Source organism: Megalobrama amblycephala, linkage group LG14, assembly GCF_018812025.1.
Source record: "Megalobrama amblycephala isolate DHTTF-2021 linkage group LG14, ASM1881202v1, whole genome shotgun sequence".
In the NCBI taxonomy this organism is placed as follows: domain Eukaryota; kingdom Metazoa; phylum Chordata; class Actinopteri; order Cypriniformes; family Xenocyprididae; genus Megalobrama; species Megalobrama amblycephala.
The window spans coordinates 47,322,798-47,349,592 of NC_063057.1; the positions used below are offsets into that span (position 1 = coordinate 47,322,798).

General features: G+C 41.6%; 1 protein-coding gene across 1 annotated transcript; it reads left to right on the forward strand.

The window, feature by feature from the left end:
* Positions 1 to 1,025: 1,025 nt before the first annotated feature.
* On the forward strand, positions 1,026 to 13,437 carry LOC125245785 (NLR family CARD domain-containing protein 3-like). The gene is made up of 8 exons (XM_048156532.1): positions 1,026 to 1,099; positions 4,520 to 4,654; positions 4,787 to 4,903; positions 7,045 to 8,922; positions 9,106 to 9,279; positions 9,360 to 9,533; positions 11,703 to 11,749; positions 11,961 to 13,437. Exons 2-8 carry the CDS (start codon positions 4,551 to 4,553, stop codon positions 12,488 to 12,490), a joined length of 3,024 nt encoding a protein of 1,007 aa, XP_048012489.1. The 5' UTR covers positions 1,026 to 1,099; positions 4,520 to 4,550; the 3' UTR covers positions 12,491 to 13,437.
* The last annotated feature ends 13,358 nt before the right edge of the window (positions 13,438 to 26,795 follow it).

Consider the following 26,795-nt stretch of genomic DNA (forward strand, 5'->3'; position numbering starts at 1 on the left):
AGTCATTATTAGTGTCATATATATATCATTTTTAGATGGGCCCCCCCCAAAATAAAATTCTGGCTACGCCACTGGTAGGAACCCTGTATATAACATTACATATCAAAATAAATACACAAACTACTTGGATTGTGTTGCATTTTAATGTCATGCACTTATTCCCTGAACCTGATACAGGGCAAACACTTTAACAGGGGTCCTTGTTTCAGTGGGTGGTGGCAGAATCTTCACAGGTGACGAGAAGAATGCTCCACTACTGACTTCCTCTTGCTTCTCTCCTCAATCACCCTCTCTGCCCATTTCTGCTTAAAGGCCTCGAACTACATCTTAAGGAAGGGAGTGTCTGCAAAGTTTTCAAAAGACATTCTGGGATTTGTTAGGCCCTCTGCTGAGTATATCTTAAAGATGTTCTTGGAGCAGTAGAATTACTTAACATCACTAGCCTGATAAAAGAAATGTATTGAGGAGCCATCACCAAGGTAAGGAGACTTTGGTTGGCCACAAGCTAAACAGGATCTGCTATATATATATATATATATATATATACTGTTGCTGTTGCTGGGTAGCTTCTCTATAATGTCCTTCACCATCTTCTCTGTTGGAGTCTGGGTCAGATGAACATCCTCAGGAACTCTCTTTGCAGGTGCATTGAAAGGAGGATGTGGCAGTGTTTTGACTGGAACACTGATGGTCTCACTGTCTGAGTTGAGACGCTGAATGCTTAATCATTACTTAATCACTTTTTCTAATTAACTTCAACACTGCTTCAGTGTTACTTAGGCTACGTTCCAGTCAAAATCGGATTAATTTTGTATCAGTTTGGAATCTGATCTAAAATTATTGATGTCCACATTATGTCTGAACCAGGCTTTTAACTCTGTAGAGTGGGACCTAATGTACTCTGAGCAGTTAATTTAAAATTGAGGATTTTGCAGTGAAGTCAAGTTGTGGTTTTCCCCCAGTGTCATTGGAGGAAAAGAAAAAAAAAAGCTTACAAGAATTTACGCCAAAAACAAAAGTGAAAGAAGAAAACGAGAGACTCTAATCTGAGGATTTAAACTTGAGACTGTATTTAAACATCACAGGCACATATTTTGTGGTAAGTTCAGAACTTATTCTTTATAAATCATATAAAAGGATCTGCTGTTTAGATTATTGGTCTTAATGAGATTTCAAACTTGGATTATTATATTTTGTGCTAAATTAATTTTGATATATTCTCAGATTTCTTCAGATCTTTATATAACATTATTAAAAATTAGAGACTAAAAGACGTGTAATTGTTCTCATATATATGAATATTTCTAGATTCTTACAGAATGAGAAAAGTTTGATGGTAAATAATTGTGAGTTAAAGATATTTCTCTTCCAGGACACTTTTTAATGTACAGCTGGGTTATTGTACATACAGTGATAATTTTATGAAAAATATGATTTGGTAATTTGTTGATTTATGTTGCACAAACGTGTGAAAGTAAGTGTACGTGCTGGTTTTCCAGATATACCTTTACAAAATAATTGCTATAATACTATATTACAATATTTCAAACTGTGCTTAGACCAGTTTTCACATTCACACACTGCTGTAGCAAAACATTTAAAGCTGAACCAACCATAAGAAATGTGTAGATTAATGTACCAGAGTATAACAAAAAAAACTCAATAACAGAAACATATTGTTTGAAATTATTTTAATTTGTATTGTGCTGAACTTTAGCTGTAATAGTTTTTAGTTTTGGCAAAGTTTTTTTTATTTATTTATTTTTTATTCTTCTCTGTAACTGGTATTATAATTTTTTATAGCCTGTATTAGGGTTATAAAATTATATATATATTAGTGCTGTTCATTTTAATATATTTTTATATAATACTTTTACAATGAATGTATAAATATTGAAAATTAATAATTACATTTAAAAAGCAGCTTAGAAAATAAAGGCTGAGAAATATCTTCCTCTTTGGTGCCTTCAGTGTCTATTACAAGTTTCAGTTCCTCTCTGATGATGATGCAGTTTTGGTCATAGTCATGTGAAATTAGACTCTGGGCAGAAATACAAAATTGAGGTCAGTCACATGTGTCTTAATTTTAAGAAAAAAGCAAATATGTCTATGAAGACCAAAAAAACCCAAAACAAAACAAAAAAAACAAAAAAAAACAAAACAAGAAAAGGCAGAAATATAGACCCCTGATCCCTAATGAAAATAAAGGAGATGGTTTTAAATAGAACATTCAAACACTCTTTTTTTAAACTAAAGATTATACTTAATTGAACTACATGTTTGCTATATTATATTATATTATATTATATTATATTATATTACATTATTGTCACAGAACCCTTGTTCCCTGGACTCTATTTCCCATGATCCTCCTGTTTCATCACCTGCACTCACTTCCCTCGTCAGCTCCTCATCATCACTCATCACCTGCACCTGGACTCTATTGTCAGCACTGCCTTTATATTGCACTCACTCCATTCACTCCTCGTCGGTTCTCTGTTGTGTTAAACGTGTATGTTTGATGTTCCTGCCCTGTGTCTATTAAAGTGTACTAGTTTGCTGTGGAAATCCGTATCTGCCTCGTCTCTGCACCAGCAACCGCAACAGAAGAACCGACCTTTAAACTGCTGGATTTCCACAACATGGAGGGATTCTCGGTCTCCCAGGCTCCAACTTCTCCCATGCCTCACACAACAACTCTATCTGCTGGTGATCGCCTCATCGGGCTCCTACAGGTGGGTCGTTCGCTGGAGAGGTATGTGGAGGAGTTCATTGAGCTTGCTTTTTTGTCTGACTGGCCTGAAGCATGTTTGATCTCCCTGTTTCTGGATGGACTGGATGACGACACTATCCGTTTAGATGAACCTGATTATCGTTTCTCCTTAAGCGAAACTATCAATTTAATTTTGTGTTTAAATGGCTCCAAATTCCTCGTTGACAAGGTTCAGGATGAGTGTTTGTCTCCAGTCCATCCAGAAACACGGTTGGCCGGGCCAGTCAGTCAGTCTCCGTCTTCCTCCGCATACCCCTCCAGCGAACTTCCTGCCTGTCCCATGCTGGACCCACACTCCTCTGCTGGGTCCAGAAAGCGGAGGAGGAGGAAGCAAGCCGCTCCAGTCTCTCCAGAGCCCGCTCCAGTCTCTCCAGAGCCCGCTCCAGTCTCTCCAGAGCCCGCTCCAGTCCTCTCCGAGCCTGCCGCTGTATCCCTGTGCGAGCCGCCAGATGATGCGGCCTGGCTTATTGACTTTTTCTCCGAGCCAGTATCTCCAGCCTCAGCCGCCGAGCCAGTATCTCCAGCCACCGCCGAGCCAGCCGCTCCAGCCGCCGCCGAGCCAGCCGCTTCAGCCCGTCACGAGCACGCTCCTATGATGAACTTTGTTATAAAAGTCTCCAGCCCTAAGACTGTTTACCCTCCCTGCCTCCCTCTCCCACCTCCTTCCATTTGTGTCTATACTGCACCTCCACCTCAAGCCCCCTCGCCCAGATCTCCACCTCGGACCTCTGGGCGATTACCTACACCCTGGCTCCAACCTCCCTCGACTCCACCATGGTCCATCAGCCCACCAGTCTCACCAGTCTCCATCCTGCCCCCGTTCACACCTTGGTCACTCGTCAGCCTGCCTTCACTTCTGGACTGCACTCCTCCGTCTCCGCTCCGTCCCTCCGTTCCAGTTGGCTTCCTCACTCCCCCTGGTGTTCACTTTGTTGTATGTCGTCTGTCTTCAACTGCGGCCTTCTGGAGCCCTGGCTGCGCTTCGGTCGGCGGAGCCGTCGGTTCCGCCATCTCCTGCCGGTCCTTCAGCGCCTCCTGGGCTCGACGGCATCAAGGCCTCGGTAAAGGCTCTGGACCCACCATGGCTGCCTTCGGTCCCTGAATCACCATGGCTGCCTTCGGCTCCTGATCCGCCATGGCAGCCCGCTGCACCTGACCCGCCATGGCTGCCTTCGGCTCCTGACCCGCCATGGCTGCCTTCGGCCCCTGACCCGCCATGGCTTTTGAACCCGCCCTGGAGACCTCCACTCCAGTCTGCCCCTCCCCCTGCTCCGGCATGAGGTCTCCAGGGCGCCCGCCCCCCTCCCGGTTGTTCCATCTACGGCGCGAGGACGCGCCTACTGGGGGGTAATGTCACAGAACCCTTGTTCCCTGGACTCTATTTCCCATGATCCTCCTGTTTCATCACCTGCACTCACTTCCCTCGTCAGCTCCTCATCATCACTCATCACCTGCACCTGGACTCTATTGTCAGCACTGCCTTTATATTGCACTCACTCCATTCACTCCTCGTCGGTTCTCTGTGTTAAACGTGTATGTTTGGTGTTCCTGCCCTGTGTCTATTAAAGTGTACTAGTTTGCTGTGGAAATCCGTATCTGCCTCGTCTCTGCACCAGCAACCGTAACAATTATATTATATTATTATATTATATTATTATGGGTTAAAGCATTTTCACACTACAGCATCTTTATATACTACACAAAACTTTTTAAACATAAAAGCTCTAAAACAACTTCTATTTTTAGGAAATGAGAATAAGAGCACACTGACTCTAAAATGAGTTCTCCATCTCCTGAAACAAATGGTGCATCACTGAAGACTGATCAGTCCATGATGTATCTTCTCCTTGAATTCAGTGATGCAGTGAACTCTGACCCCAGGTGAGACACTATTTTTTTTTTAGCACACACTTTTATCTAAAAAGACTTAAAGAACAGTCACTGTCAACAATGAGTTAATGTACATGTAAAGTTTAGCTAGTGGTCTAAAATGCCATTTTTGTCTTTTATCAGTGTCCGCAGGAGACAGAGATCAAAGTCTCCAGAACCAAGCTGTGTGTCTGTGAAGAGCAACTCATCCATGGACCACCCATTTCAATTCAGTGATGATCCAGTGACCTCTGACCCCCTGTTAGTATAATTGAAAACATGAAATTGCGAATTTACTGTAGTACATATTGTATGAATAGTGATTTAAGAGACTCAGTGAAGTAACATAAACTCTGAGTTTCACAGACAAGGCTTAGGCTAGTCCTAGACTAAAATGCATGTTTGAGCTGTTTTAACTGAAAGCAACTTGCATTGACATGTAAAACATCTGAGAATTATCTTTTAAAGGTGACCTATTATGCCCCTTTTTACAAGATGTATTCAGATGTATTTTACAAGATCAAGTCTCAGGTGTTCCCAGAATGTGTTTGTGAAGTATCAGCTCTAAATACCCCACGTGACACCTCTCTTCATCTCTCTGCACTGGCTACCTGTCACAGTTCATGGGTTCACCGACTCATTCTTGCTGTCTGTGCGTGTGTGTGTCTGTTATTGTTGTGCTGTCAGTGTCAGTTTGTCAATTGGTGTTACTGTAGTGACTGACTGCGCTGATCAGCTGGCTGCGGCTTGTCGCCGGTGCGGCTTGTTATCTGCCCCTATATGTAGCCTTGTGTTTGCTGTGTTCTTTATCAGATTGTTCTGGTGTCCATGGCTTGTCTTTGTTGTTTCCAGCAATATTCTCTTGTTTCCAGTACCTGTGTGTTTGATTCCTGCTTGAGTGTGGATTATCTTGCCCTCCGATTGTCTCTGGATTATCCTTTCGTCTGACAGCGGATTCCTGCCCGTTGCAGTCTCCTTGCCACCAAAGCCTGTTTTACGTGTTGCACTTCTACATCTGACCAGCTTGCCTTGTTTTTCTGTTCTGCTGTGGAACTAATATACTGTGTTTGCATTCGCTACTGGATCTTGTTTATTTGCCGCGTGACACTTGCTGCTTGCATTAAGTTCAAGGCATTGACACTTGCTAACAGATCTGCCACAGGCTCAACACCCTCCTACTTACACTCACTCTTAAGTGGATGTAATGAACATCCACTGCAGACAAGTTGATTGAAGTGCAGCTTTTTTTTCCAAAACATGATCAAACATAAAACAGACTTGACTTAGCTTGACAAACATGGGGCCTAATCATTCACCCTGGGCAATGCGACGCTATGCGCGACACAAGTGTTTTTTTTGGTAGTTTCAGCCTGACACAGTTATCATTTTCATGTCCAGTGCCACGTTGTTTAAATAGCAAATGCACTCGTGGCCATATGTTCGCCCATGGTCGTGCTGGTCTAAAAACGAGGTGTGTTCAGGTGGATTGTTGGCGCATTGCTATTTTGAGGCAACTGAAAATTATTGCGCCATTAACATTGCAGCATTTAAAAAAAAAAACTGGTCTAAAGTCAATGCCGCAGTATTTTTATTAATTTTTTTATTTAAAGGGCACGTTAGTAATATTCACCTATAGGTGGGTGCACAACGTGTGTACACTCTGCTTGTTATACACACAGAGATGCGCAGCAGCACACAAACATTTTTAAAGGATTCCTCTCTGGAGAAGCGTTGCAAATTCCGCCATGTAAATAGCGAATCCACCATAGTGCAAGCGCAGCTTTTAAAGGGCATGGGAGATGAGATGCATATCATGCCCCAAAACACACCCATGACTCATTAAGACACTGGGTACAACCCTTTTGGACCAATGCTCCTGGCACGGTGATCATTTTTGTGCGTTGTTTAACTAGCAAAAGTGGATTTACAAACGCCCTAAGTACACCTGTGACATGCGCTTCAGACCATGCACTTAGATCATTAAAATAGGGCCCATGGACTTACCAAACAGTGGTTACAAAGACAAAGCTAGACAGGGAACAATGGAAACATGAAGGCTAATTAGACAGACAAACTAATGACTAACAAAGAACACCTGTACACAATCAAACAATGAACCAGTGAGAACACAGGACACATGACTAAACTAACCAATGAGAATATTACACACCAAAAAAAAAATGTTAATATAATTTTTAATATAAAGATTATTCTACACTAATCTGTATGTTTGCTATATTATATTAGGGTTTTTAAAGGTTTATTAAATGATTTTAACAATCTAAAATCGCATTGCATATGATCTAAAACCCTATAATTGATATTTTTCTTGTTTTGTGTTCTAATGGTTATTGAAATCACTGTCATTGTCATTTTGTCATTCTTCTTTTTAATTTCAACAGAAAGGAGACATATGAGCCGATTAGCTCTATGCCGCTCTCTATATCCCACTATCAGACCCACATCAGTCAGGATAAAACTGAAGCAGTCCTGCAGTCACATACACTGGAGTCTGGAGACCTGCAGAGAGTCAAAGACCAGCACAAAATCAGCATGAAGAACAAATATGAGAGATTATTTGAGGGAAAAAATCTCCAAGAGAATGTAACCCTCCTGAACAGGATCTACACACAGCTCTACATCATAGAGGGAGAGAGAGAAAGAGTGAATGAGGAACATGAGGTTTTACAGATGGAGAAAACAGTCAGAACACAAGACACTTCAATCTACTGCAATGAGATCTTTAAAGCCTCACCTGAACAAGGATGTGAGGAGAAAGACCAAATCAAGACTGTTCTTACAAAAGGCATTGCAGGAATCGGAAAAACCGTCTCTGTCCAGAAGTTTGTTCTAGACTGGGCTGAGGGAAAAGCCAATCAGGATGTAGATTTCATGTTTGTTCTTCCATTTCGAGAGCTGAACTTGATTAGAGACCATCAGTACAGTCTATACAGACTTCTGCTGGACTTTTATCCTGAACTTCAAGATGCTGATTCAAAGTTTTATGAGGAGTGCAAAGTTGTCTTCATCTTTGATGGTCTGGATGAAAGCAGAATCACACTGATGTTTTCAGACGCTCAGAAAGTTTCTGATGTGACTGAGACTTCACCAGTGGGTGTGTTGATGTCAAACCTCATGAAAGGAGAGCTGCTTCCCTCTGCTCTCATCTGGATTACCTCCAGACCAGCAGCAGCCAATCAGATCCCTGCCAAATACATCAACCGTCTGACAGAAATTCAGGGATTCAATGAGCCTCAGAAAGAAGAATACTTCAGGAAAAGAATCACTGACGAGCATCAAATCAGCAGAATCATCTCACACATCAGAAGAGCAAGAAGCCTCCGCATCATGTGCCAAATACCCATCTTCTGCTGGATCTCAGCCACTGTGCTTCAAAAGCTCCTGGAAGAAGATGTGAGAGAAGAAATCCCCCAAACTCTGACTGAAATGTACATCCACTTCCTGCTGATTCAGATCAACATGAGGAATCAGAAGTACGAAGAGAGAGATCCAGAGAAAGTTTTGCAGTCCAACAGAGAAGTAATTGTGAAACTTGGTGAACTGGCTTTCAAACAGCTGATGAAGGGCAATGTAGTGTTCTATGAGGAAGACCTGAGAGAGAGTGGCATAGATGTCACTGATGCCTCTGTGTATTCTGAGATTTGCACTGAGATCTTTAAGGAGGAATCTCTGATAAATCAGAGAAAAGTCTATAGTTTTATTCATTTAAGCATCCAGGAGTTTTTAGCTGCTTACCATGTGTTTTACTACTATTTAAGCAGCACTGTGGAGACCCTTAAGGTTTTTGATGCAATGCATAATCTGCATAAAGGTGCAGTAGATAAAACCATTGAGAGTGAGAATGGACACCTGGATCTGTTTCTGCGGTTCCTGCTGGGCATCTCACTGGAGTCCAATCAGAGACTCTTACAGGATCTACTAACACACACAGAAAACAGCTCAGAGAGCATCAGGAAAACCGCACAGTACATTAAAGAGAAGATCAGAGATGGACAAGGACTCTCCACTGAAAGATCCATCAATCTGTTCCTCTGTCTGCTGCAAATTAAAGATCAGGGTCTGTCCAGAGAGATTCAGGAGTTTGTGAAATCAGACAAACACTCAGAGAAAAAACTGTCTCCTGCTCACTGTTCAACAATTGCCTACATGCTTCAGATGTCAGAGGAGGTGCTGGATGAGCTGGACCCCAAGAAATACAACACATTAGATGAGGGTAGAAGAAGACTGATACCAGCTGTGATCAACTGCAGAAAAGCCCTGTGAGTGATTAATCATGTCTTTCATCAGGATTCTTTATGGATAGACTTAGTTTCTTCTGTCATGCCAAGTAATACATTTTGAGTACCATTTATTTTCAGAATGGAATATAAATTATATTATTGAAATACCCATTGTAGAATGAGGTTAAGAATTTAATTCTCAAGTGTTTTACTAATTTTCAGTCTAGCTGGCTGTAATCTCTCTGGTCAGTCCTTTGAAATTGTGTCATCAGCTCTACAATCATCAAACTGTGTCTTGAGAGAGCTGGACCTGAGTAACAATGACCTGCAGGACTCAGGAGTTAAGTTGCTCTCTGATGGGCTGAAAAGTGCAAACTGTCAGCTGGAGATACTGAGGTATTAAGAACAAATAAGAGACAATGTCAGACGGTCATAATGTTAATGTGTCTGTAGATGATCTGACTGTGTATCTGTAGGTTGTCTGGCTGTATGGTGACAGAGGACGGCTGTGGCTATATGTCTTCAGCTCTGAGTTCAAACCCCTTACACCTGAGAGAGCTGGATCTGAGCTACAATCATCCAGGACAATTAGGAATCCAGCTACTAAACAATAAACTGAAGGACCCAAACTACAAACTGAAGATACTTGAGTATGTGTAGCAGTAAGAGCGTTATTTGGTTTTACAGTAGATTGCTAATACTGTTCATCTCAGGTGATTAAAACAAAAGGTTAAACAAACTGTAAATCATGCCTACTTAAATTAAATGCCTAAGTAAATTATTTATTAAAGGGTTAGTTCATCCAAAAATACACAAATTAAGATATTTTAGCTGAAATTCGATGGCTCCATGTGGCCTCCATAGGGAGCAATGACACTTCCTCTGTCAAGATCCATTAATGTACTAAAAACATTTTTAAATCGGTTCATGTGAGTACAGTGGTTAAATATTAATATGATAAAGTGACGAGAATATTTTTAATGCGCCAAAAAAAAAAAAAAGACTTATATAGTGATGGCCGATTTCAAAACAATGCTTCAGGAAGCATCGGAGCACAAATGAATCAGTGTATCGAATCTGCTGTTCGGAGCGCCAAAGTCATGTGATTTCAGCCGTTGGCAGTTTGACACGCGATTTGAATCATGATTCGACACACTGATTCATTTGTGCTCCGATGCTTCATGAAGCAGTGTTTTGAAATCGGTCATCACTAAATAAGTCGTTATTTTGTTTTTTTCGGCGCTCCAAAAATATTCTCATCACTTTATAATATTAATATTGAACCACTGTACTCACATGAACCGATTTAAATATGTTTTTAGTACCTTTATGGATCTTGAGAGAGGAAGTGTCATTGCTCCCTATGGAGGCCTCACTGAGCCATCGGATTTAATTTCTGTTGAAATTTTAACTAAAATATCTTAATTTGTGTTCCGAAGATTAACGAAGGTCTTACGGGTGTGGAACAGCATGAGGGTAAGTAATAAATGACAGAATTTTCATTTTTGGGTGAACTAACCCTTTAAATATAGCACATGTCAAGTCACCTTAATTTATATAGCAGATTATACAATACAGACTGTTTCAAAGCAGCTTCACAGTAATAAACAGGAAAATAACATGTTAATGTTGCAAAGTTTTAAATTATGAAACAAATATAAATTCAGTTGTTAACCAGCTCTATTGATAATAATAGTGTCATTATTTACCTCTTTCTATATCTGCGTATGGTTCAGGTATACCCTACGTTATGGACACAAAATATCCCCATAAAGATAGCAATATCCAAAATCCTTATCCTTGTGGGGACATTTTTTGGTCTCCATGAGTAAAACAGTTGGTTTTCATCAACTATGACAATATACAGGACAGATCGTACCAAAATCGGGCTGATATCATGTATTCTAAACCCAACAAAAGAGAGATCTTTTGTCAAGAATTTGTGCTATCATTTTTGCGCCTTTTATGTTTTAACATTCTATGTTACTAGGCAAGCCTTTCACCCACTGAGATTGTGGAAATCAGTTTTAGTCACAATGGATAAAAGAAGGTGATTTTATGGATGCCAAACATATATTAGAGGCACTAAATGCCATGAGTGATTAGTGCTATTTATTCTAGCCTGCCTGTTTCCTAACAAATATTTCCAATCTATGATGTAATGAATAAAACAATATTTAATAATTACCCCAAGTTTTTTGGTGGTGTTCTCTTATTCAAATTATACTCTTATATATTATACTCATTATTATACTCTTTCTCTTATAAAATTAATAATAAGGTGAAACTATGCTTGAATTTGTCATTGCATCATTCTTATGCAGTGCAGTGAATTATTAGTCTATTTAGAGTATTTTAGTAAATAACATCTTAATATGTGATTCTGTAACAATGACTGACTCAGTTGAGTGTTTGAATCCACATGCGGAGATTTATTAAGCACAACAGCACAAACAAAATAAGATGTAGAGCAGGAATCGTTGTCAAAAAACAAAACAAGCAAAGGGTCAATAACAATAGTGGCAGTCCAGACAGCATACAAATCCAAAACAGTAATCCAGTAATTGGCACAATACAGTGACATTATACATTTTCTTACCCGTATCAAAATGGTAGTTGGGTGCGTGGGTATATTTTACCTGCTGACGGTTTTAGGTACACAGGGAAAAGCCAAGACTGATCACACTGCTGTGATTGTACGCTTTAAAGGCTTAATTGTGCCATTATATCAATTTTACAATATAGTAAAACCATTTAATTTCATAGTGATCAGTGTATTGAACATCATTTGATATTGTGTGTGATTTGTCTCTCTTTAGTTTGGACCATGGAGGACATATAAGGGTCAGACCAGGACTGAGAAAATGTAAGTCCACCCACCGGCACACACACATTGGATTTCCATGTTTTATGGGGACTTTCCATAGACATAATGATTTTTAAAATACAAATTGGATTTCGGATATTTGGCATCTTTGTGGGGACATTTTGTCCCCATAATGTAAGGTTTACTAGGACCACACAACACATTACATTAATGATGTCATTGATATTCTGATCTGTCTTTCTGTGTTCAGATGCCTGTGACCTCACACTGGATCCAAACACAGCAAACACTCAACTTAGTCTGTCTGAAGGAGGGAAAAAAGCAACTTATGAGGAAAAGCATCAGCCATATCCTTATCATCAAGAGAGATTTGAGAACCATGAGCAGGTTCTGTGTCAAGAGAGTCTGACTGGACGCTGTTACTGGGAGGTCACCTGGGTTGGCTCGGGTCATGTAGCAGTGACATATAAAGAAATCTGCAGAAAAGAAGGCAGTGAGTGTCGGTTTGGACGCAATGAGAAGTCCTGGAGTGTTTTCTTTTGTGATAAGTTTTATTCTTTTTGGCACAATAATAAGAACACTGACATTCCTTCCCTTTCACCCTCCTCTGACATATTAGGAGTGTATCTGGACTCGTCGGCTGGCACTCTGTCCTTCTACAGTGTCTCTAACACAGACACACTCACACACTTACACACATTCAACACCACATTCACTGAACCCCTCTATGCTGGATTTGTAGTTTATCCTGAATCTTCAGTGAAATTTAACCTGCTGTGAAAAATGTGAAATTAATCATAACTAACATTTCTTTTTCCTTGCAGGAATAACATTTATATGCTCTTGAAACCTAAATGTCCTCAAATTGTCCCCAAGTTAGTGTGTGTCTGAATCATGTCCAAATATAAGAAAAGGGAAAATGAAACTTAGGGACAGCTAGACAACTATTGAAATAACCAAGTAATCAACAAACTAATAAACACATGATTTGGGCAGATCTTGATTTATCTAGTAACATGAGGGTTTGACATATGAAGTACCAATCATATTGTAGAATGCTTTGTCATGCTCCTATCCTATATAAACTCTTGTATTCTTTTTGCTGGTGGGATTCTCTGTGATTGACATAACACTATCCCCCAACACTATCCCCCTAACAATAAAAACCTTTTTCCAAAGTGATACTTTCAATGTTTTTACAATAACATTTGAGATGCTGTGCAATCCGATTGGTCTGCTGATTAGTCCAATTATCCAATCACAATATCTGCTGAGGCAAAGTAAGGAATTCTTTGTTGTGCATCAAGAGATTTATTTGGTAAATGTGTTTCCATCGTTGTTTATGTCTTCTTATTGGATGAAAAATGTATCGGCCCTAATTGAGCACATACATATTTATGCGCATATTAAGATTTTCATCTGCATCTTGGCATTTCCATTAATTTTTTAAGAGATACCTCAAAATTTGCATAAAAATATGTGGATGGAAACATTGCTACTAAAGATTTTGCTGTGAAGAGTGTTGAGTAGTTAATAAAAAAATGAAGTCGAAAGAATGTTTCAGGAACATCATACTAACATTAAAAAATATTTAACTAATATTAAGGAAACTGGACATTTTACCTTTCACATAACCAAAACAGAATGTTTGAAAAAGAAATTGTTAGCTGGGTTAATAAATTATTGATTATTAAAAATGAATAAATGCACAAACACAAAATATAAGTTCCTGTTAATTATCATAGTCATGTGTGTGTGTGTGTGCTTGTTTTCATGATTTATGAGGACACAAATTTGTATAATGACATGGGTATTACACTGATATTACGATGTAAACATTAAATATGAGGACATTTCATGAGTCCTTATATTTAAAATAGCTTTAAAAACATACTAAACAATGTTTTATTAAAAATGTAAAAGTGCAGAATATTTTCTGTGATGGGTACGTTTAGGGGTAGGGGTAGTGTAGGGGGATAAAATGTACAGTTTGTACAGTATAAAAACCATTATGCCTACGGAATGTCCTCACTAAGATTGCAAAACAAACTGTGTGTGTGTGTGTGTTTACTGAAACTGAGTTTCAGTACTTCTTTGCAGATGATGTGGTTTTAACATGTGACTGTCTGACTAGGCAGAAATGCACATGTGACTTCAAAGACAGTGTCATTCATTTAAGTAAAAGTAATTATGTTTCTAAGAACTACAAACAAGGTGAGAATAAAGAATCCTGAACAGAAAAGGTGTTTTCAGGAAGATGTGGTTCTAAATTGAAGGTTTAAACAAAAATAAAATGAAACAATAATAAAATGGTTATGTTAAGTCCGAGGATTGGCAAAGTAGAGGATTTATTAAATGAAGCTAAATCCAAAAGGGTGTAAACACAGCGAAACAGTGTTCATGGCACAAACAATACCAGATATTGAACATAAGAAACTATTGCTGCCTTCACGTGCTCTCGGAATTATCATAAATACGAGTTTAGGTAAAAATTGCACATGAACACCCTCCCATTTCGAAACTTTAATGCGATGAGCTCGTAATCACGACTTCAGAAGTGGGAATTATAAAATTTACCATAGCATGTGAAGGCAGCATTAAATACACAAGATGATGAACTCAAATACAAACAGGTGTGCTCTAATTAGGAACATAATGAATAACCATGACGATAATGAATAACATGCAAACAGCATCACAGAGAACATAATAAAAGTCAATGAAAATGAAACTAAAACGTCTCGGTTACGTATGTAACCCTCGTTCCCTGAAGGAGGGAACGGAGACGTACGTCAGTAGTGACCGATGAATTGCATAATGCGCACTGCCTCCGTCAGGTGTATATAAATAGGAAACAGATGCAATCGCACTGTTTTTCGCTGAGGAGACAACTGGTGCACTACAGCGAGGGTACAGAAACTGTGGTGACGGGACATACGTCTCCGTTCCCTCCTTCAGGGAACGAGGATTACATACGTAACCGAGACGTTCCCTTTCAGTCGGTCACGTTCGACGCACGTTAGTAGTGACCGACGAATTGGGATCCCAAATAAAGCGCCACAATTACAAAACCCCTTCCAGTGCCCAGGGCAAGCTCTAGCCACCCGGCGCACCAATGGGACGGGGAAGGGGGCGAGCTTACGCCGAGAGAGTCTACTGCTGTTCCGAAATACCCACTAAGTAAACTGACTACACTGGGGAAGCGAACCCGTAGGGGACGCTGCGGAGACCACTACCTACCCTGCGGGGGAGGAATTTACGTGGAGAATACACATATGGACTGGCCATGGGCAGTTGCATATGGAGTCCCTGGGATGGTTCCACCTGGGTAGGGGGAGACTCATCTGACAGGTGACAGCAGAGCTGGCTCTGCTAAGGGAAAGACACTGGCTCATCGTAGGGAGTTGACCATGGACAAATACACATATGGGACCGCTCATGTAGATGAGTCGCGACATGGAACCCAGCCAACGTCAACGCCGGAGACGGACGTTGGCCTGGCATCAGACACTCCGCAATGTCCGAGCCGAAGGGGGAGGCGGAGGAACTCAACAGGGTTCGCCAAGCAGGGAACTCGACTGGAGTCAAGGATGCACGCATCCGGCCCAGGGGGCGGGAGTGGCATTGCAAGCCAACACTTAGAGCGGGTTCAACGCGTCTACTGGCTGGAGGAAGCGAGTACACAGGAAGATACCGGCTCTACACAAAGGCTATAAAATGAGGGTTACATACGAGGGTTAGGTGTCGCCCAGCCCGCAGCTCTACAGATATCTATCAGCGAGGCGCCGTGCGCCAGTGATCAGGAAGAGGCCACTCCTCTGGTGGAGTGGGCTCTCAACCCGAGCGGGCAAAGCACGCCCTGAGATTCGTACACCAGGGTGATGGCATCCACTATTCATTGGGCCATCCTCTGCTTGGAGACAGCCTTTCCCTTCTGCTGGCCTCTGTAACAGACAAAGAGCTGATCTGAGGTCATGAAGCTTCGCGTTCAGTCCACGTACACACGCAGAGCGTGGACGGGACAGAGCAAAGCTAGGGCTGGGTCTGCCTCCTCTGAAGGCAGCACTTGCAGGTTCACTACCTGATCTCTGAAGGGAGTGGTAGGAACCTTGGGCACATATCCGGGCCGGGGTCTCAGGATGACGTGAGAGTCACCGGGCCCGAATTCCAGGCACGATTCGTCGACCGAAAATGCATGCAGGTCCCCTACCCTCTTGAGCGAAGCCAATGCAACCAGGAGGATGGTCTTAAGGGACAGTACTTTTAACTCAACTGATTTCAAAGGTTCGAATGAATGACCCTGGAGAGATGTAAGTAACAAAGTCTCCTCGCCCCCCTCAGGAACCTGACGATCAGATCGTGCTTCCCCAAGGACTTGCCATCAACTGCATTGTGATGTGCAGCGATAGCGGCAACATACACCTTGAGGGTGGAGGGAGACAGCCTTCGCTCCAAGCCCTCTTGCAGGAAGGAAACACAGATCTGACTGAGCATGATCGGGGGTCCTCTCGGTGAGAGGAGCACCATTCAACGAACAGGTTCCACTTCAATGCATAGAGGCTCCTCGTGGAAGGAGCTCTAGCGGAAGTGATGGGTGTCTACGACCGCTTGCGGGAGATCACTCAGAACCTCCGCATCCTGTCAAGGGACCACACGTGGTGGTTCCAAATGTCGGGCGCGGGTGCCACAGAGTGCCCCGTCTCTGAGTCAGGAGGTCCTTCCTCAGGCTGTTGTGAGGAGCACCAGGTCCGAAAAACCAGGTCTGAGTGGGCCAAAACGGAGCCACTGGCAAGACCTGCTCCTCGTCCTCCCTGACCTTGCACAGGAGTTGTGCGAGAAGGCTCACTGGGGGAAAACACATATCTGCGTAGGCCCCGGGGCCAGCTGTGTGCCAGGGCATCCGTGCTGAGCGTGCCGCCAGTCAGGGAATAGAACCACTGGCAGTGGGCAGTCTCCGGGAAGGCGAACAGATCTATCTTGGCCTCGCCGAAGTGCTGCCAAATCAGCTGGACTGCCTGGGGATGGAATCTCCATTCGCCCGCAAGCGGAGGCTGCCATGAGAGCTCGTCGGCTGCACGATTGACAACAGCTCCTTGAGGGCCCAGTGCAAGACGTACTGCTAGCAACTCGAGGCAATTGATATGCAAATGCAATTGAGGCCCCGTCCACAGACCCGCACTGCATGCCGCACTGCTGTACGTGGCCCCCCACCCGGTGGCAGAGGCATCTGTGAGGACCACAGCATGCCTGGACACTTGTTCGAGGGGCACTCAGCCCACAGGAACGAAGGGTCTGACCACTTGGTGAGAGTGCGACGGCAGTTCGGTGTCACGGGGACATGGAACGTACCGCGCTGCCAGGCCCATCTCGGGATAGCCGCGGATGCCATATACCTCAGGAGCCTCTGAAAGTGTTTCAGTGGGACCGCTGTCCTGCGCTTGAGCGAACTCAGGCAGTTCAACACCGACTGAACGCGCTCCTCAGTGAGGAGTGCTGTCCAGGCGACCAAGTCCAGTTCCATACCGAGATAAGAGATCCCCTTCCCGGGGGCGAGTTTGCTCTTGTCCCAGTTGACCCAAAGACCCAACCGGCTGAGGTGAGCTAACACCATGTCCCTGTGTTCGCACAACTGCTCTCACGAGCTGGCCAGGATGAGCTAGTCGTCGAGGTAGTTGAGGATGCAAACGCCCTGTTCCTTGAGCGGAACAATGGCCGCCTCCGCATCCTTCGTAAAGACGCGGGGCGACAGGGCCAGCCCGGAGGGCAGGACTTGTACTGATATGCTCGACCCTCGAATGCAAACCGAAGAAGGGGTCTGTGGCGAGACAGAATCGAGACATGAAAGTACGCATCCTTCAGGTCGATCGCTGCAAACCAATCCTGGGGACGGATACATTCGAAAATGCGCCTCTGCATAAGTATCTTGAATGGCAGCCTGAGAAGGGACCGATTCAGGACACGCAGATCCAGGATTGGCCGTAGCCCACCGCCCTTCTAGGGTACAATGAAGTAGGGGCTGGAGAACCCTGACTTCATATCGGCTGGAGGGACCGGCTCGATTGCATCCTTCGCCAGGAGGACAGCAATCTCCGCCCGGAGAACAGGTGCGTTGTCCAGTGACACCTTAGTGTCCGAGCCAGTGGGACCAATGGCACCACAGACGTACCGGGGGTGGGGCAACGAAGCAGAGTATGGGGACCTGACTCGGACGGCATAGTGGCCTGGAGTGGGGTCAGACTCTGCGAGGTAGCAGTGTGAATGGGAGACGGCACATGGGGCGTGGCCTGCACCATCACACTGGGACCTGCTGGCGAAGTGAGAGGGGGCTGAGAGTGGCGAGGCGGGGCCATTGCCTGGTGGACATTGTCCGGGCTAAGACAGGGGGTGGGGCAAGGCGAGTGCGCGTCACACGACGCCCCCAGGGGCTTGGGAAAGCATGGTTGTCAAGTCTGAATCTGATTCAGCATGAGCACACCACAACCATGGGACACTCAGCCTCATCTTCATGTCCAGAGCCCAACAATCCTCTCTCCAATGTAGCAGTCAACAACTGATCCTCTGCTGCAGCGCTGACTAAGACGCTAAGTCCCCATGAGAAGGACCAGCAATCCACCCAGATGCGACCAGCCATATGGGACAGTGAACGTGGCCGTCTAACTGGACAACACACGGCGCACTGGGCGCCGACATGGCCATGTTGTTACTAAACATGAACCACCCACGAACACAGTCACAACATGTTTGCGATGCACTAGAGGAGTGGGGGGCCCACGGAGAATGGCTCGGCGGGTATTGCCCCACTGTGATCCTCTGGTCATCCGGGCTTATTCGCCAAAGTAGTACTTTTCTGATTCTGAAAAAGATCGGGGAATAAGTGAGGGGACTCCACCTCAAATAAGGCACTCGAGTCTCGACTGTGCATCTAGAGCGCTGCACAACGCGCTGGGTTGCCATGGCACGTTGAGTGCTCAAGCCCTTACGAGAAAGGCGAGACGAACAGCGCGCCGACGTGGGCATGCTCTCACAAGAGAATATGAACCACCCACAAACACAGTCTCAGCACGCTAAGCAGACATGAGAGAGAGTGATTGTGGCCATCAGTGAGGATAGGAAACGACCGCCTCCAGAACGCACAGACAGAATGACGTCTTGAAGAAGACACAGTGTCTGTCTGTGAAGCTCTTTTAGAAGCTCTTGTTCTTTGTGCCGAAGCACACAGGGAACAGCCGCAATGTGACTGCAGGTACACTTTTCACTCCCTGAGTCACATACACAGAGGAACCGGCCCAAATCGCAAACCAAACGGGGCAAATAATGCTGTGAAAACAGCAGTTGAGAGCTGTATAACAGCTCGGAAAGCTCACTCTGGGAAGCTCGCGGCCTCGCTGTACGGTGCCTTAATGCCAGCACTGTAGAACGAAAGCTCTTCAAAGGCTTGAGAAGTCACTCTCAGTCTAATAGCAGGAACACATAGGTTGGCTCCGAAGCGAAAGACAGAGTGCGATTGCATCTGCTTCCTATTTATATACACCTGACAGAGGCGGTGCGCATTATGCAAATATTGCACGCCAATTCCATTGGCTTGTTTTAGTTCACTCGAAGCTGATAGGGCTCTCTGGCGATATCCCAATTCGTCGGTCACTACTGACGTACGTCGAACGTGACCGACTGAAAGGGAACTAAATGTGACAATTATGAGGAAGGTCATTAGATTGCAGTGCCAGTGTACTTAAGTGTTAAGCAGGCATGTGATCAACCAAGGACAAAAAAGAAGGAAGGAAGGCCGAGAGTTTTACATTTCTGCAAAGCTAGATGTTAACTGGACTCTCCTTGGTAGAGTAGTACTGAATAGCTGACACCTGAATGGCCTTCAGGTTAAATTTCACTGCTTGATAGGATTCATATATCTCTACTCTGAGGTTGGCAGATTTAGTTTGCATGATGTTGGACATTACACTGAATGCTGATTCCTGTTGCCCATAAAAAGGGCAGAGTGCTGATAGTGCAAGCTTGCAAAGTACTGGTTACCTCTCAGTCATCCTCACAATATTCCACCAAGAATTTGCATTTTTCACTATCTAGGATGTGAAAAATAAGTTAATAAATAACAATTCCAAACATATCAAACAGGTGATATGTGTCTTTGCAACCGTTTCAAAACCTGTGTGTTTCTTGTTGAAAATCAGCTCTTTCTTTGTCACTAAGTTGACGACTTCCCCGTGCATCTAGATCCGAGCATGACAATGTCCTGAGAGATGAACTGTCAAGTGGCAGTTTCACTTGAAGATCACAGCTAACGTAGGCCTGGATTACCTTCATTCAAGTTTTGGTCACAGGGTGGTTCCTCCCAAATTAGTCCAAAATGGCTGAGGCCTCAAAGCCAACAAATGGTTTGGACAGATAGGACTTTTTTGACTTAAAGTTGAGCAATTTCATCTTCAGCCAAGACAGATTACTCCCCTTACTGTCAAACAGGTATTCTGGCTTGATAAAGCAGGAGAAAATCTCCCTAATGAGTCTCTCTTATGAACCCTTGGATCTTTAGATTGAAGCGGCAAAACATATAGCTTGAGCAAGGGCTTAAGCTCATTGAGAGTTTACATGTTCTCTACCAACACCTGTCAAAACATGTAAAATGAAGTGTAAATGTAAAATGTTGCCCTGGCCAGAGACAGATTCAGATGTACAGCTGGCATCTCGCTTGTTGCTTGTCAATAAAGTTAAAATGCCTCGGACTTGAAATTCGACTGTTCTTTGAGACCAGAACTGAAGGGACATTGAATTTGCCACAACAGTAGGTGCATATTCATAACTGTAACTACACAGTCCAATTAGAAAAGCATTTGAGAACCGTGGACCATATATGGCTCTCTGTCATATAGTGTGTCGATTCAATTAAAATTCCACATATTACATATTTACAACTACAAAAGAGAACTTTGTATTATTTCTTGCAAAATTATTTGTACATAAAACAAGGTTTCTTAAGGCACACCCTCTTTTCAGAGATTTACGTGAACTGAATATAAATATTAGTTCATTATATCCTAATAATAATATTATCACTTGAATACTGAATTTTTATTTGAAAAATAATTATGAAATTATTATGACACCTGCAGAGCCTTCTGTGGATTTCAGCAAGTATAAATTATTTCTGTGTGTTAACTTATTGTCTTCACTGAAAATTTAATTATTTTGAACATTTTTCTTAACTGTCTGGTATTTAGTGAATCAAATTTATACTTGAAATTTTTTTTTGCTGATTCTTTTATTTATCTTCTACTGATTATTGGAAGATCATTTTATTAGCATTTTTTTAATAATAGATGAACTTAATTTCCTTACATCATCTGCATCTAGCTCATTAAAAACATTATACTGAGCACATCGAGGAAGCGTGGCAATAATTTTGAAGATTCTATGATTTCAGAACCGTTGGAAGACCTTTGCAAGCTAAACCCATTCTGTGCTGCTTTGGGGATGGATGGGCCCTTAAGCACAAATTATAGGAGAGAACCATTTATAAATTTATAATTCATTTACTGACTAAGCCAGTTGAGCACATAGTTGATAGAAGCAAGAAAAGAACCTTCCAGTATGTTCCAATTCTCCCATTATTGTTTGAACTTGTAAGCTATGGACACATTCAAGACACAGTATTATAGAATAGACGAGCATTGGCTCATTGGCCACAAGAGAAATAATGGAATAAATTAAGACAGTTATGAGTTACTTTCTTGTCAAATTATACTATCCACCAGATCTTTTGCATGATTTACTTGAAGGGATTGTACCTTTGGAACTGGCACTGGCAAAATCCCACAGCCAAGGAGGACCCAGCAGATGTGTAAATAGTTATAGAAGGCATCAAAGACCTAAATGGATGTGTAAACAGAACCACTTCATGCATTCTATTGATGGAGTTGATATATGCCCTCAACCTGGAGTATCCAAAAAAAATTTTTTTGGAACTTGATACAACAAAATCACTCAAAAAGTTTCAAAGAGTAAAGTGCAAATTCATGGAATAAAAGGGTCCCTTTCGAGAGTGGTCACTTCAACATTGCGTCAGCTACACTGCGGGAGCTCCTCCCCTTCTCCGAAATTCCTGAATTATTATAGGATAATGTCAGTTAAATCAACTGCAAGTTTGTGTCTTAAGAGCTGGGAGGGATATTGCTCGTAGCCTTACAGGGACGAGGCCCACTGCCACCTGTGAGCCGCTGGAGGGCCTTCCCCCTCCATGGGATGAAGGCGACGACTCAGCCTCGGCCTATGCCCCATTCCCAAGTCCTCTTCTTGGATGAGAACTTTCAAAGCCGGAACCATCACTAGACTCTGGTCAGGGGCTGGAGCATGCACGGTCAGGCAAACAACAAGGCTTTATTGAGCGTAATGGATTGAGCAGAGCGGGAATGCAAACAGGTAAGGAAATGAGACTTTGATGAATGTTGATTGAAGACTTAGCTGGTGAATACAGTGTCTCTTGTGCAGGTGCTGCTGTGGTGGTGTGGTTGAGCAGAGTATCCAGGGAGACAACGAAGGGAACAGAAGACAGGTGACAGAAGACAGATCAGGAACAGCAAGTAGGTTACTCAGGTGAGTCTAATGGGTAGGGTCTGTGGAGCTTGTCATTGACATGAACAAACCCAGATGTTCTTTGCCTTCTCTTGGTTATTGGTAGATTGCAAACAACTTTTAGGTGTATACCGCCACCTACTGTACAGGAGTGTGTAACATTATGTAATTTAAAGTGTTCTCATATTCTGCTCATCAACCCTGTGTCTTTAAGGAATTTAAATAGTGCCTTCCTGGTAATTCTTATCCCCTCTCCCTCTGTTCCCAGTATCTCTTTCTATTCCCAGTATCCCCATCAGATTCCACTCCTGCCCTGCCTCCTGAACCTAATCTTGAAACACCCATCTTTCAACCTCACAAAACATACAGTGCAATATGACATGTTCAGCATTTTCTTTAACCCCACAGTTTTCACTATTACTTTTCCTTGTTAAAAAACATTAGTAATGTCTTGTCATTATAATTTCCTCCCACCTGGTACTTTCCCTATAATTTTTAATATTGACAGACTTTTGTATTTTATGATATTCCCTTCCTTTCCAATCTTCAACCATTTCTGCCATATTTCAATACATTTGTTCTTTACTGCTTTTCCGTCTTTTTTTCCACAAATGGAATTATTTCCTTTTGTAATGCCTCTTTTGCTTGTTTGTCTGCATTCTTGTTTCCTTTCACTCCCTCATGTGCTGGCACCCAACAAAAATGAACATCTATGCCACCCCGATGTAATCTTAACAAACTGTGTTGAAGTTCTATAAGTAGGTCTTCTCTGACAGATGCCATTGACTGTATGCTTTTTATTTAAGCTAAGGTGTCTGTGCAAAATACCACCCTATCAGGTCTGACCTCTTCAAGCCACTGTAACACAATGATGGCTGCCACAATTTCTGCTGTACAAACAGATAACTGATCAGATAATCTCTTTGATATATTCAATTTAAATTCTGGGATATGTATTCCAACTTCCACACATTCCTGTTTGTTCTTGGTTTGTTCTTCACTTTACTCGTACACGTACATGGACGTTCGACCACATGCACAGTTTTGAGCAATCTCTCTACATGAATTACAAACCTGTCGTTGCACGTCATGTCGTTTATGCAAGTTTTCTTTGACTACCTTGTGAATTGACACCCCCAGGTACTAATAAGTGCCAAAAAAACAACAACAATGACCCTCGCGTATGCATAAAAACTGAAGTATACTTTGGGCTTTAAGAGTAAAAGGTGCAACTCCCTTGGAGATGTAAAATCTTTCAGATTCTAATAAAATTTTCCACAAACCACTTGGTGGAGTCAGTAAAAAAGTTTGAGATCATCTGATGACGTAGAACACGGAAGCTCTGCACTGTGTTCACTACGTCAACTGGGTATGGCAATTGTTAAATAAAGTAGTTATTTTTGTTTTGTCAGATCATCTTTTGTTTCATCAAAAATACCTTAGTTTGTGTTCCGAAGATGAACATAGGACTAACGGGTTTGGGACGACATGAGTGTGAGTACATAATGAGTTTTATTTTTGGGAGAACAAACCCTTAAATTCTGAAGAATTCAAGCAATATGAAAATTACAATTGTGGCTTGCTGTCAGACAGTATAGATCTCAAAGGGCATTTCATTACATTCATACACACAAAGAATGTTCTTGTTGCCATTTTTTTATCATGCTGTTACAATCCCTGGTCTAGGTCAGGGTGTAACATAAATTACACAACAATGATATTTCTTAATTACTTTCATTCATTTTTCGATGAGTTAGTGTTTTTGGTGAATACTAAATTTCTTGAAAAAGAAAGAAACAAGATTTCTGGAACAAAATCTTTATGGGTGAGCTTATGCCAAAATAATAAACAGAAACTAACTTCCCCACAACAGATCTACCTTCCCTATGAATCAAAATAAAAGAAACAAAACATACAATAACATAACTCCTTATCTACTCAATAAACAGGAGAAAAATAATGGCCTGTTGGCCTACAAAAAAAACAAAACAAAACAAAAAACAAGGCACTCAACCCCTAGGGCTTCCCTAAATAGTTAAGAAGATAAAAACATGATCAGCAGGAAATTGATGTTCTAGAAACAAGGCTCTCACAATCAAAGGTGGCTAACAGGACTCGGTTGGAGCATAAATCACAATGTGTAGCACGACATATTCACCAGCTAACACACAGTATCAAACACACAAACAGTAATGAGCAATCAATCAAAGAGGCAGAAAGAGCTCCCTCCAGCGGAATACTGGGGGAATTTATAGTCCGGGTTTCTTCTCTGGTTCAACCACCAGAGAAGAACCAATCCTGAAAGAGAAGGAGACAGCAGGAACACAACCAAGCCAAAGTATAACATTACGTCATAGATGTAACAAGGCTGATCAATTTATTTAATTATTTTATTTTGTTAACATCATATCGTCTAATATTTAAAATTGGGAGTACTTTTTTTTTTAAAGGTGCCCAAGAATGCTTTTTTACAAGATGAAATATAAGTCTAAGGTGTCTCCTGAATGTGTCTGTGAAGTTTCAGCTCAAAATACCCCATAGATTTTTTAAATACATTTTTTTAACTGCCTATTTTGGGGCATCATTAACTATGCACTGATTTACACTCGGCGCCGCCCCCTTAAATCGCGTGCTCCCTGCCACACAAGCTGTCGACTATATTACAGCGCATTTACAAAGTTCACACAGCTAATATAACCCTCAAATGGATCTTTACAAGATGTTCGTCATGCATGCTGTATGCATGCTTCGAATTATGTGAGTAAAGTATTTATTTGGATGTTAACGTTTTATTCTGTCCTCCGTGGCTAACGGCTAATGCTACACTGTTGGAGAGATTTATAAAGAATTAAGTTGTGTTTATGCATTATACAGACTGCAAGTGTTTAAAAATGAAAATAGCGACGGCTCTTGTCTCCGTGAATACAGTAAGAAACGATGGTAACTTTAACCTCATTTAACAGTACATTAGCAACATGCTAACGAAACATTTAGAAAGACAATTTACAAATAGTAAAAATATCATGCTATCATGGATCATGTCAGTTATTATTGCTCCATCTGCCATTTTTCGCTGTTGTTCTTGCTTACCTAGTCTGATGATTCGGCTGTGTGCAGCTCCAGACGTTAATACTGGCTTGTGTAATCCCTTGAACATGGGCTAGCATTATGCAAATATTGGGGGTGTACACCCCGACTGTTACGTAACAGTCGGTGTTATGTTGAGATTTGCCTGTTCTTCGGAGGTCTTTTAAACAAATGAGATTTATATAAGGAGAAGGAAACAATGGGGTTTGAGACTCACTGTATGTCTTTTCCATGTACTGAACACTTGTTATTTAACTATGCCAAGGTAAATTCAATTTTTTAATCTAGGGCACATTTAAACAATCATCAACAGTTTCAATTTTGACTTTTATAAAAACCATATGAATTAATTCAAATAAATTTAAATTCTTTATTGTCACTACAGTATATACACTGGTATCAGAGTGAAAGTCATGGATGCAGTTATGTTGTGACAGGAAAGACCAGAATCCACAAAACACTAACTGCATAGCGTACATGTAATGCACATTATTCTAATAATATACATTCTTATACAAAATGCACAAGTACATAATATACAGAATGTTTAAAATGTATATATATTTAAAAGATGCAAAGTATGGCAAGCCATTTTGCCATTTTTAATCATTCTCAGGATATGAATTCTTGATATCAACAATCAATTGTTGATATCAGGAATTACATTTCCACCAGTAACAATGTTAATTCTTGATATCAACAATTCAATCACTGATATCAACAATTCAGTTGTTGATATCAGGAATTACATTTCCACTAGTAACAATGTTAATTCTTGATATCATCATTTGAATTTCCACTAGTAAAAACTAGAATTCTTGATATCTGTAATTGTATTTTCACTAGTGAAATGTCACCATAGGCTGCCATTCAAATTCAATTGTTGATATCAAGAATTGATTTCTTACTAGTTGAAATTCCAATTTCACATATCAGAAATACATTCTTACTAGTAAAAATCGTAATTTTTGATATCAATAATTACATTGCTACTAGTAAAATGCGAATTTTTGATATCAAGAATTCAATTGTCACTAGTTGAAATGTCAGTTCTTGATATCAACAATTGAATTTCTACTAATAAAAATGTTCATTTTTGATATCTGAAAATGTATTTCTGATATCAATATAATTTCCGATATCTAAAATGGCTTTCTTACTAGTAACAATCACATTCATGATATCAGAAACTAACATTGTCACTAGTGACAAATTATTGATATTAAAAATTAACATTGTTACTAGTACCAATTAAATTTTTGATATCAAGAATAGACATTTGCACTAGTAACAAAGTAATTAATAATATCAAAAATTATTATTTTTACTAGTAAGAATGTATTTCTGATATGTGAAATTGGAATTTCAACTAGTAAGAAATCAATTCTTGATATCAACAATTGAATTTGAATGGCAG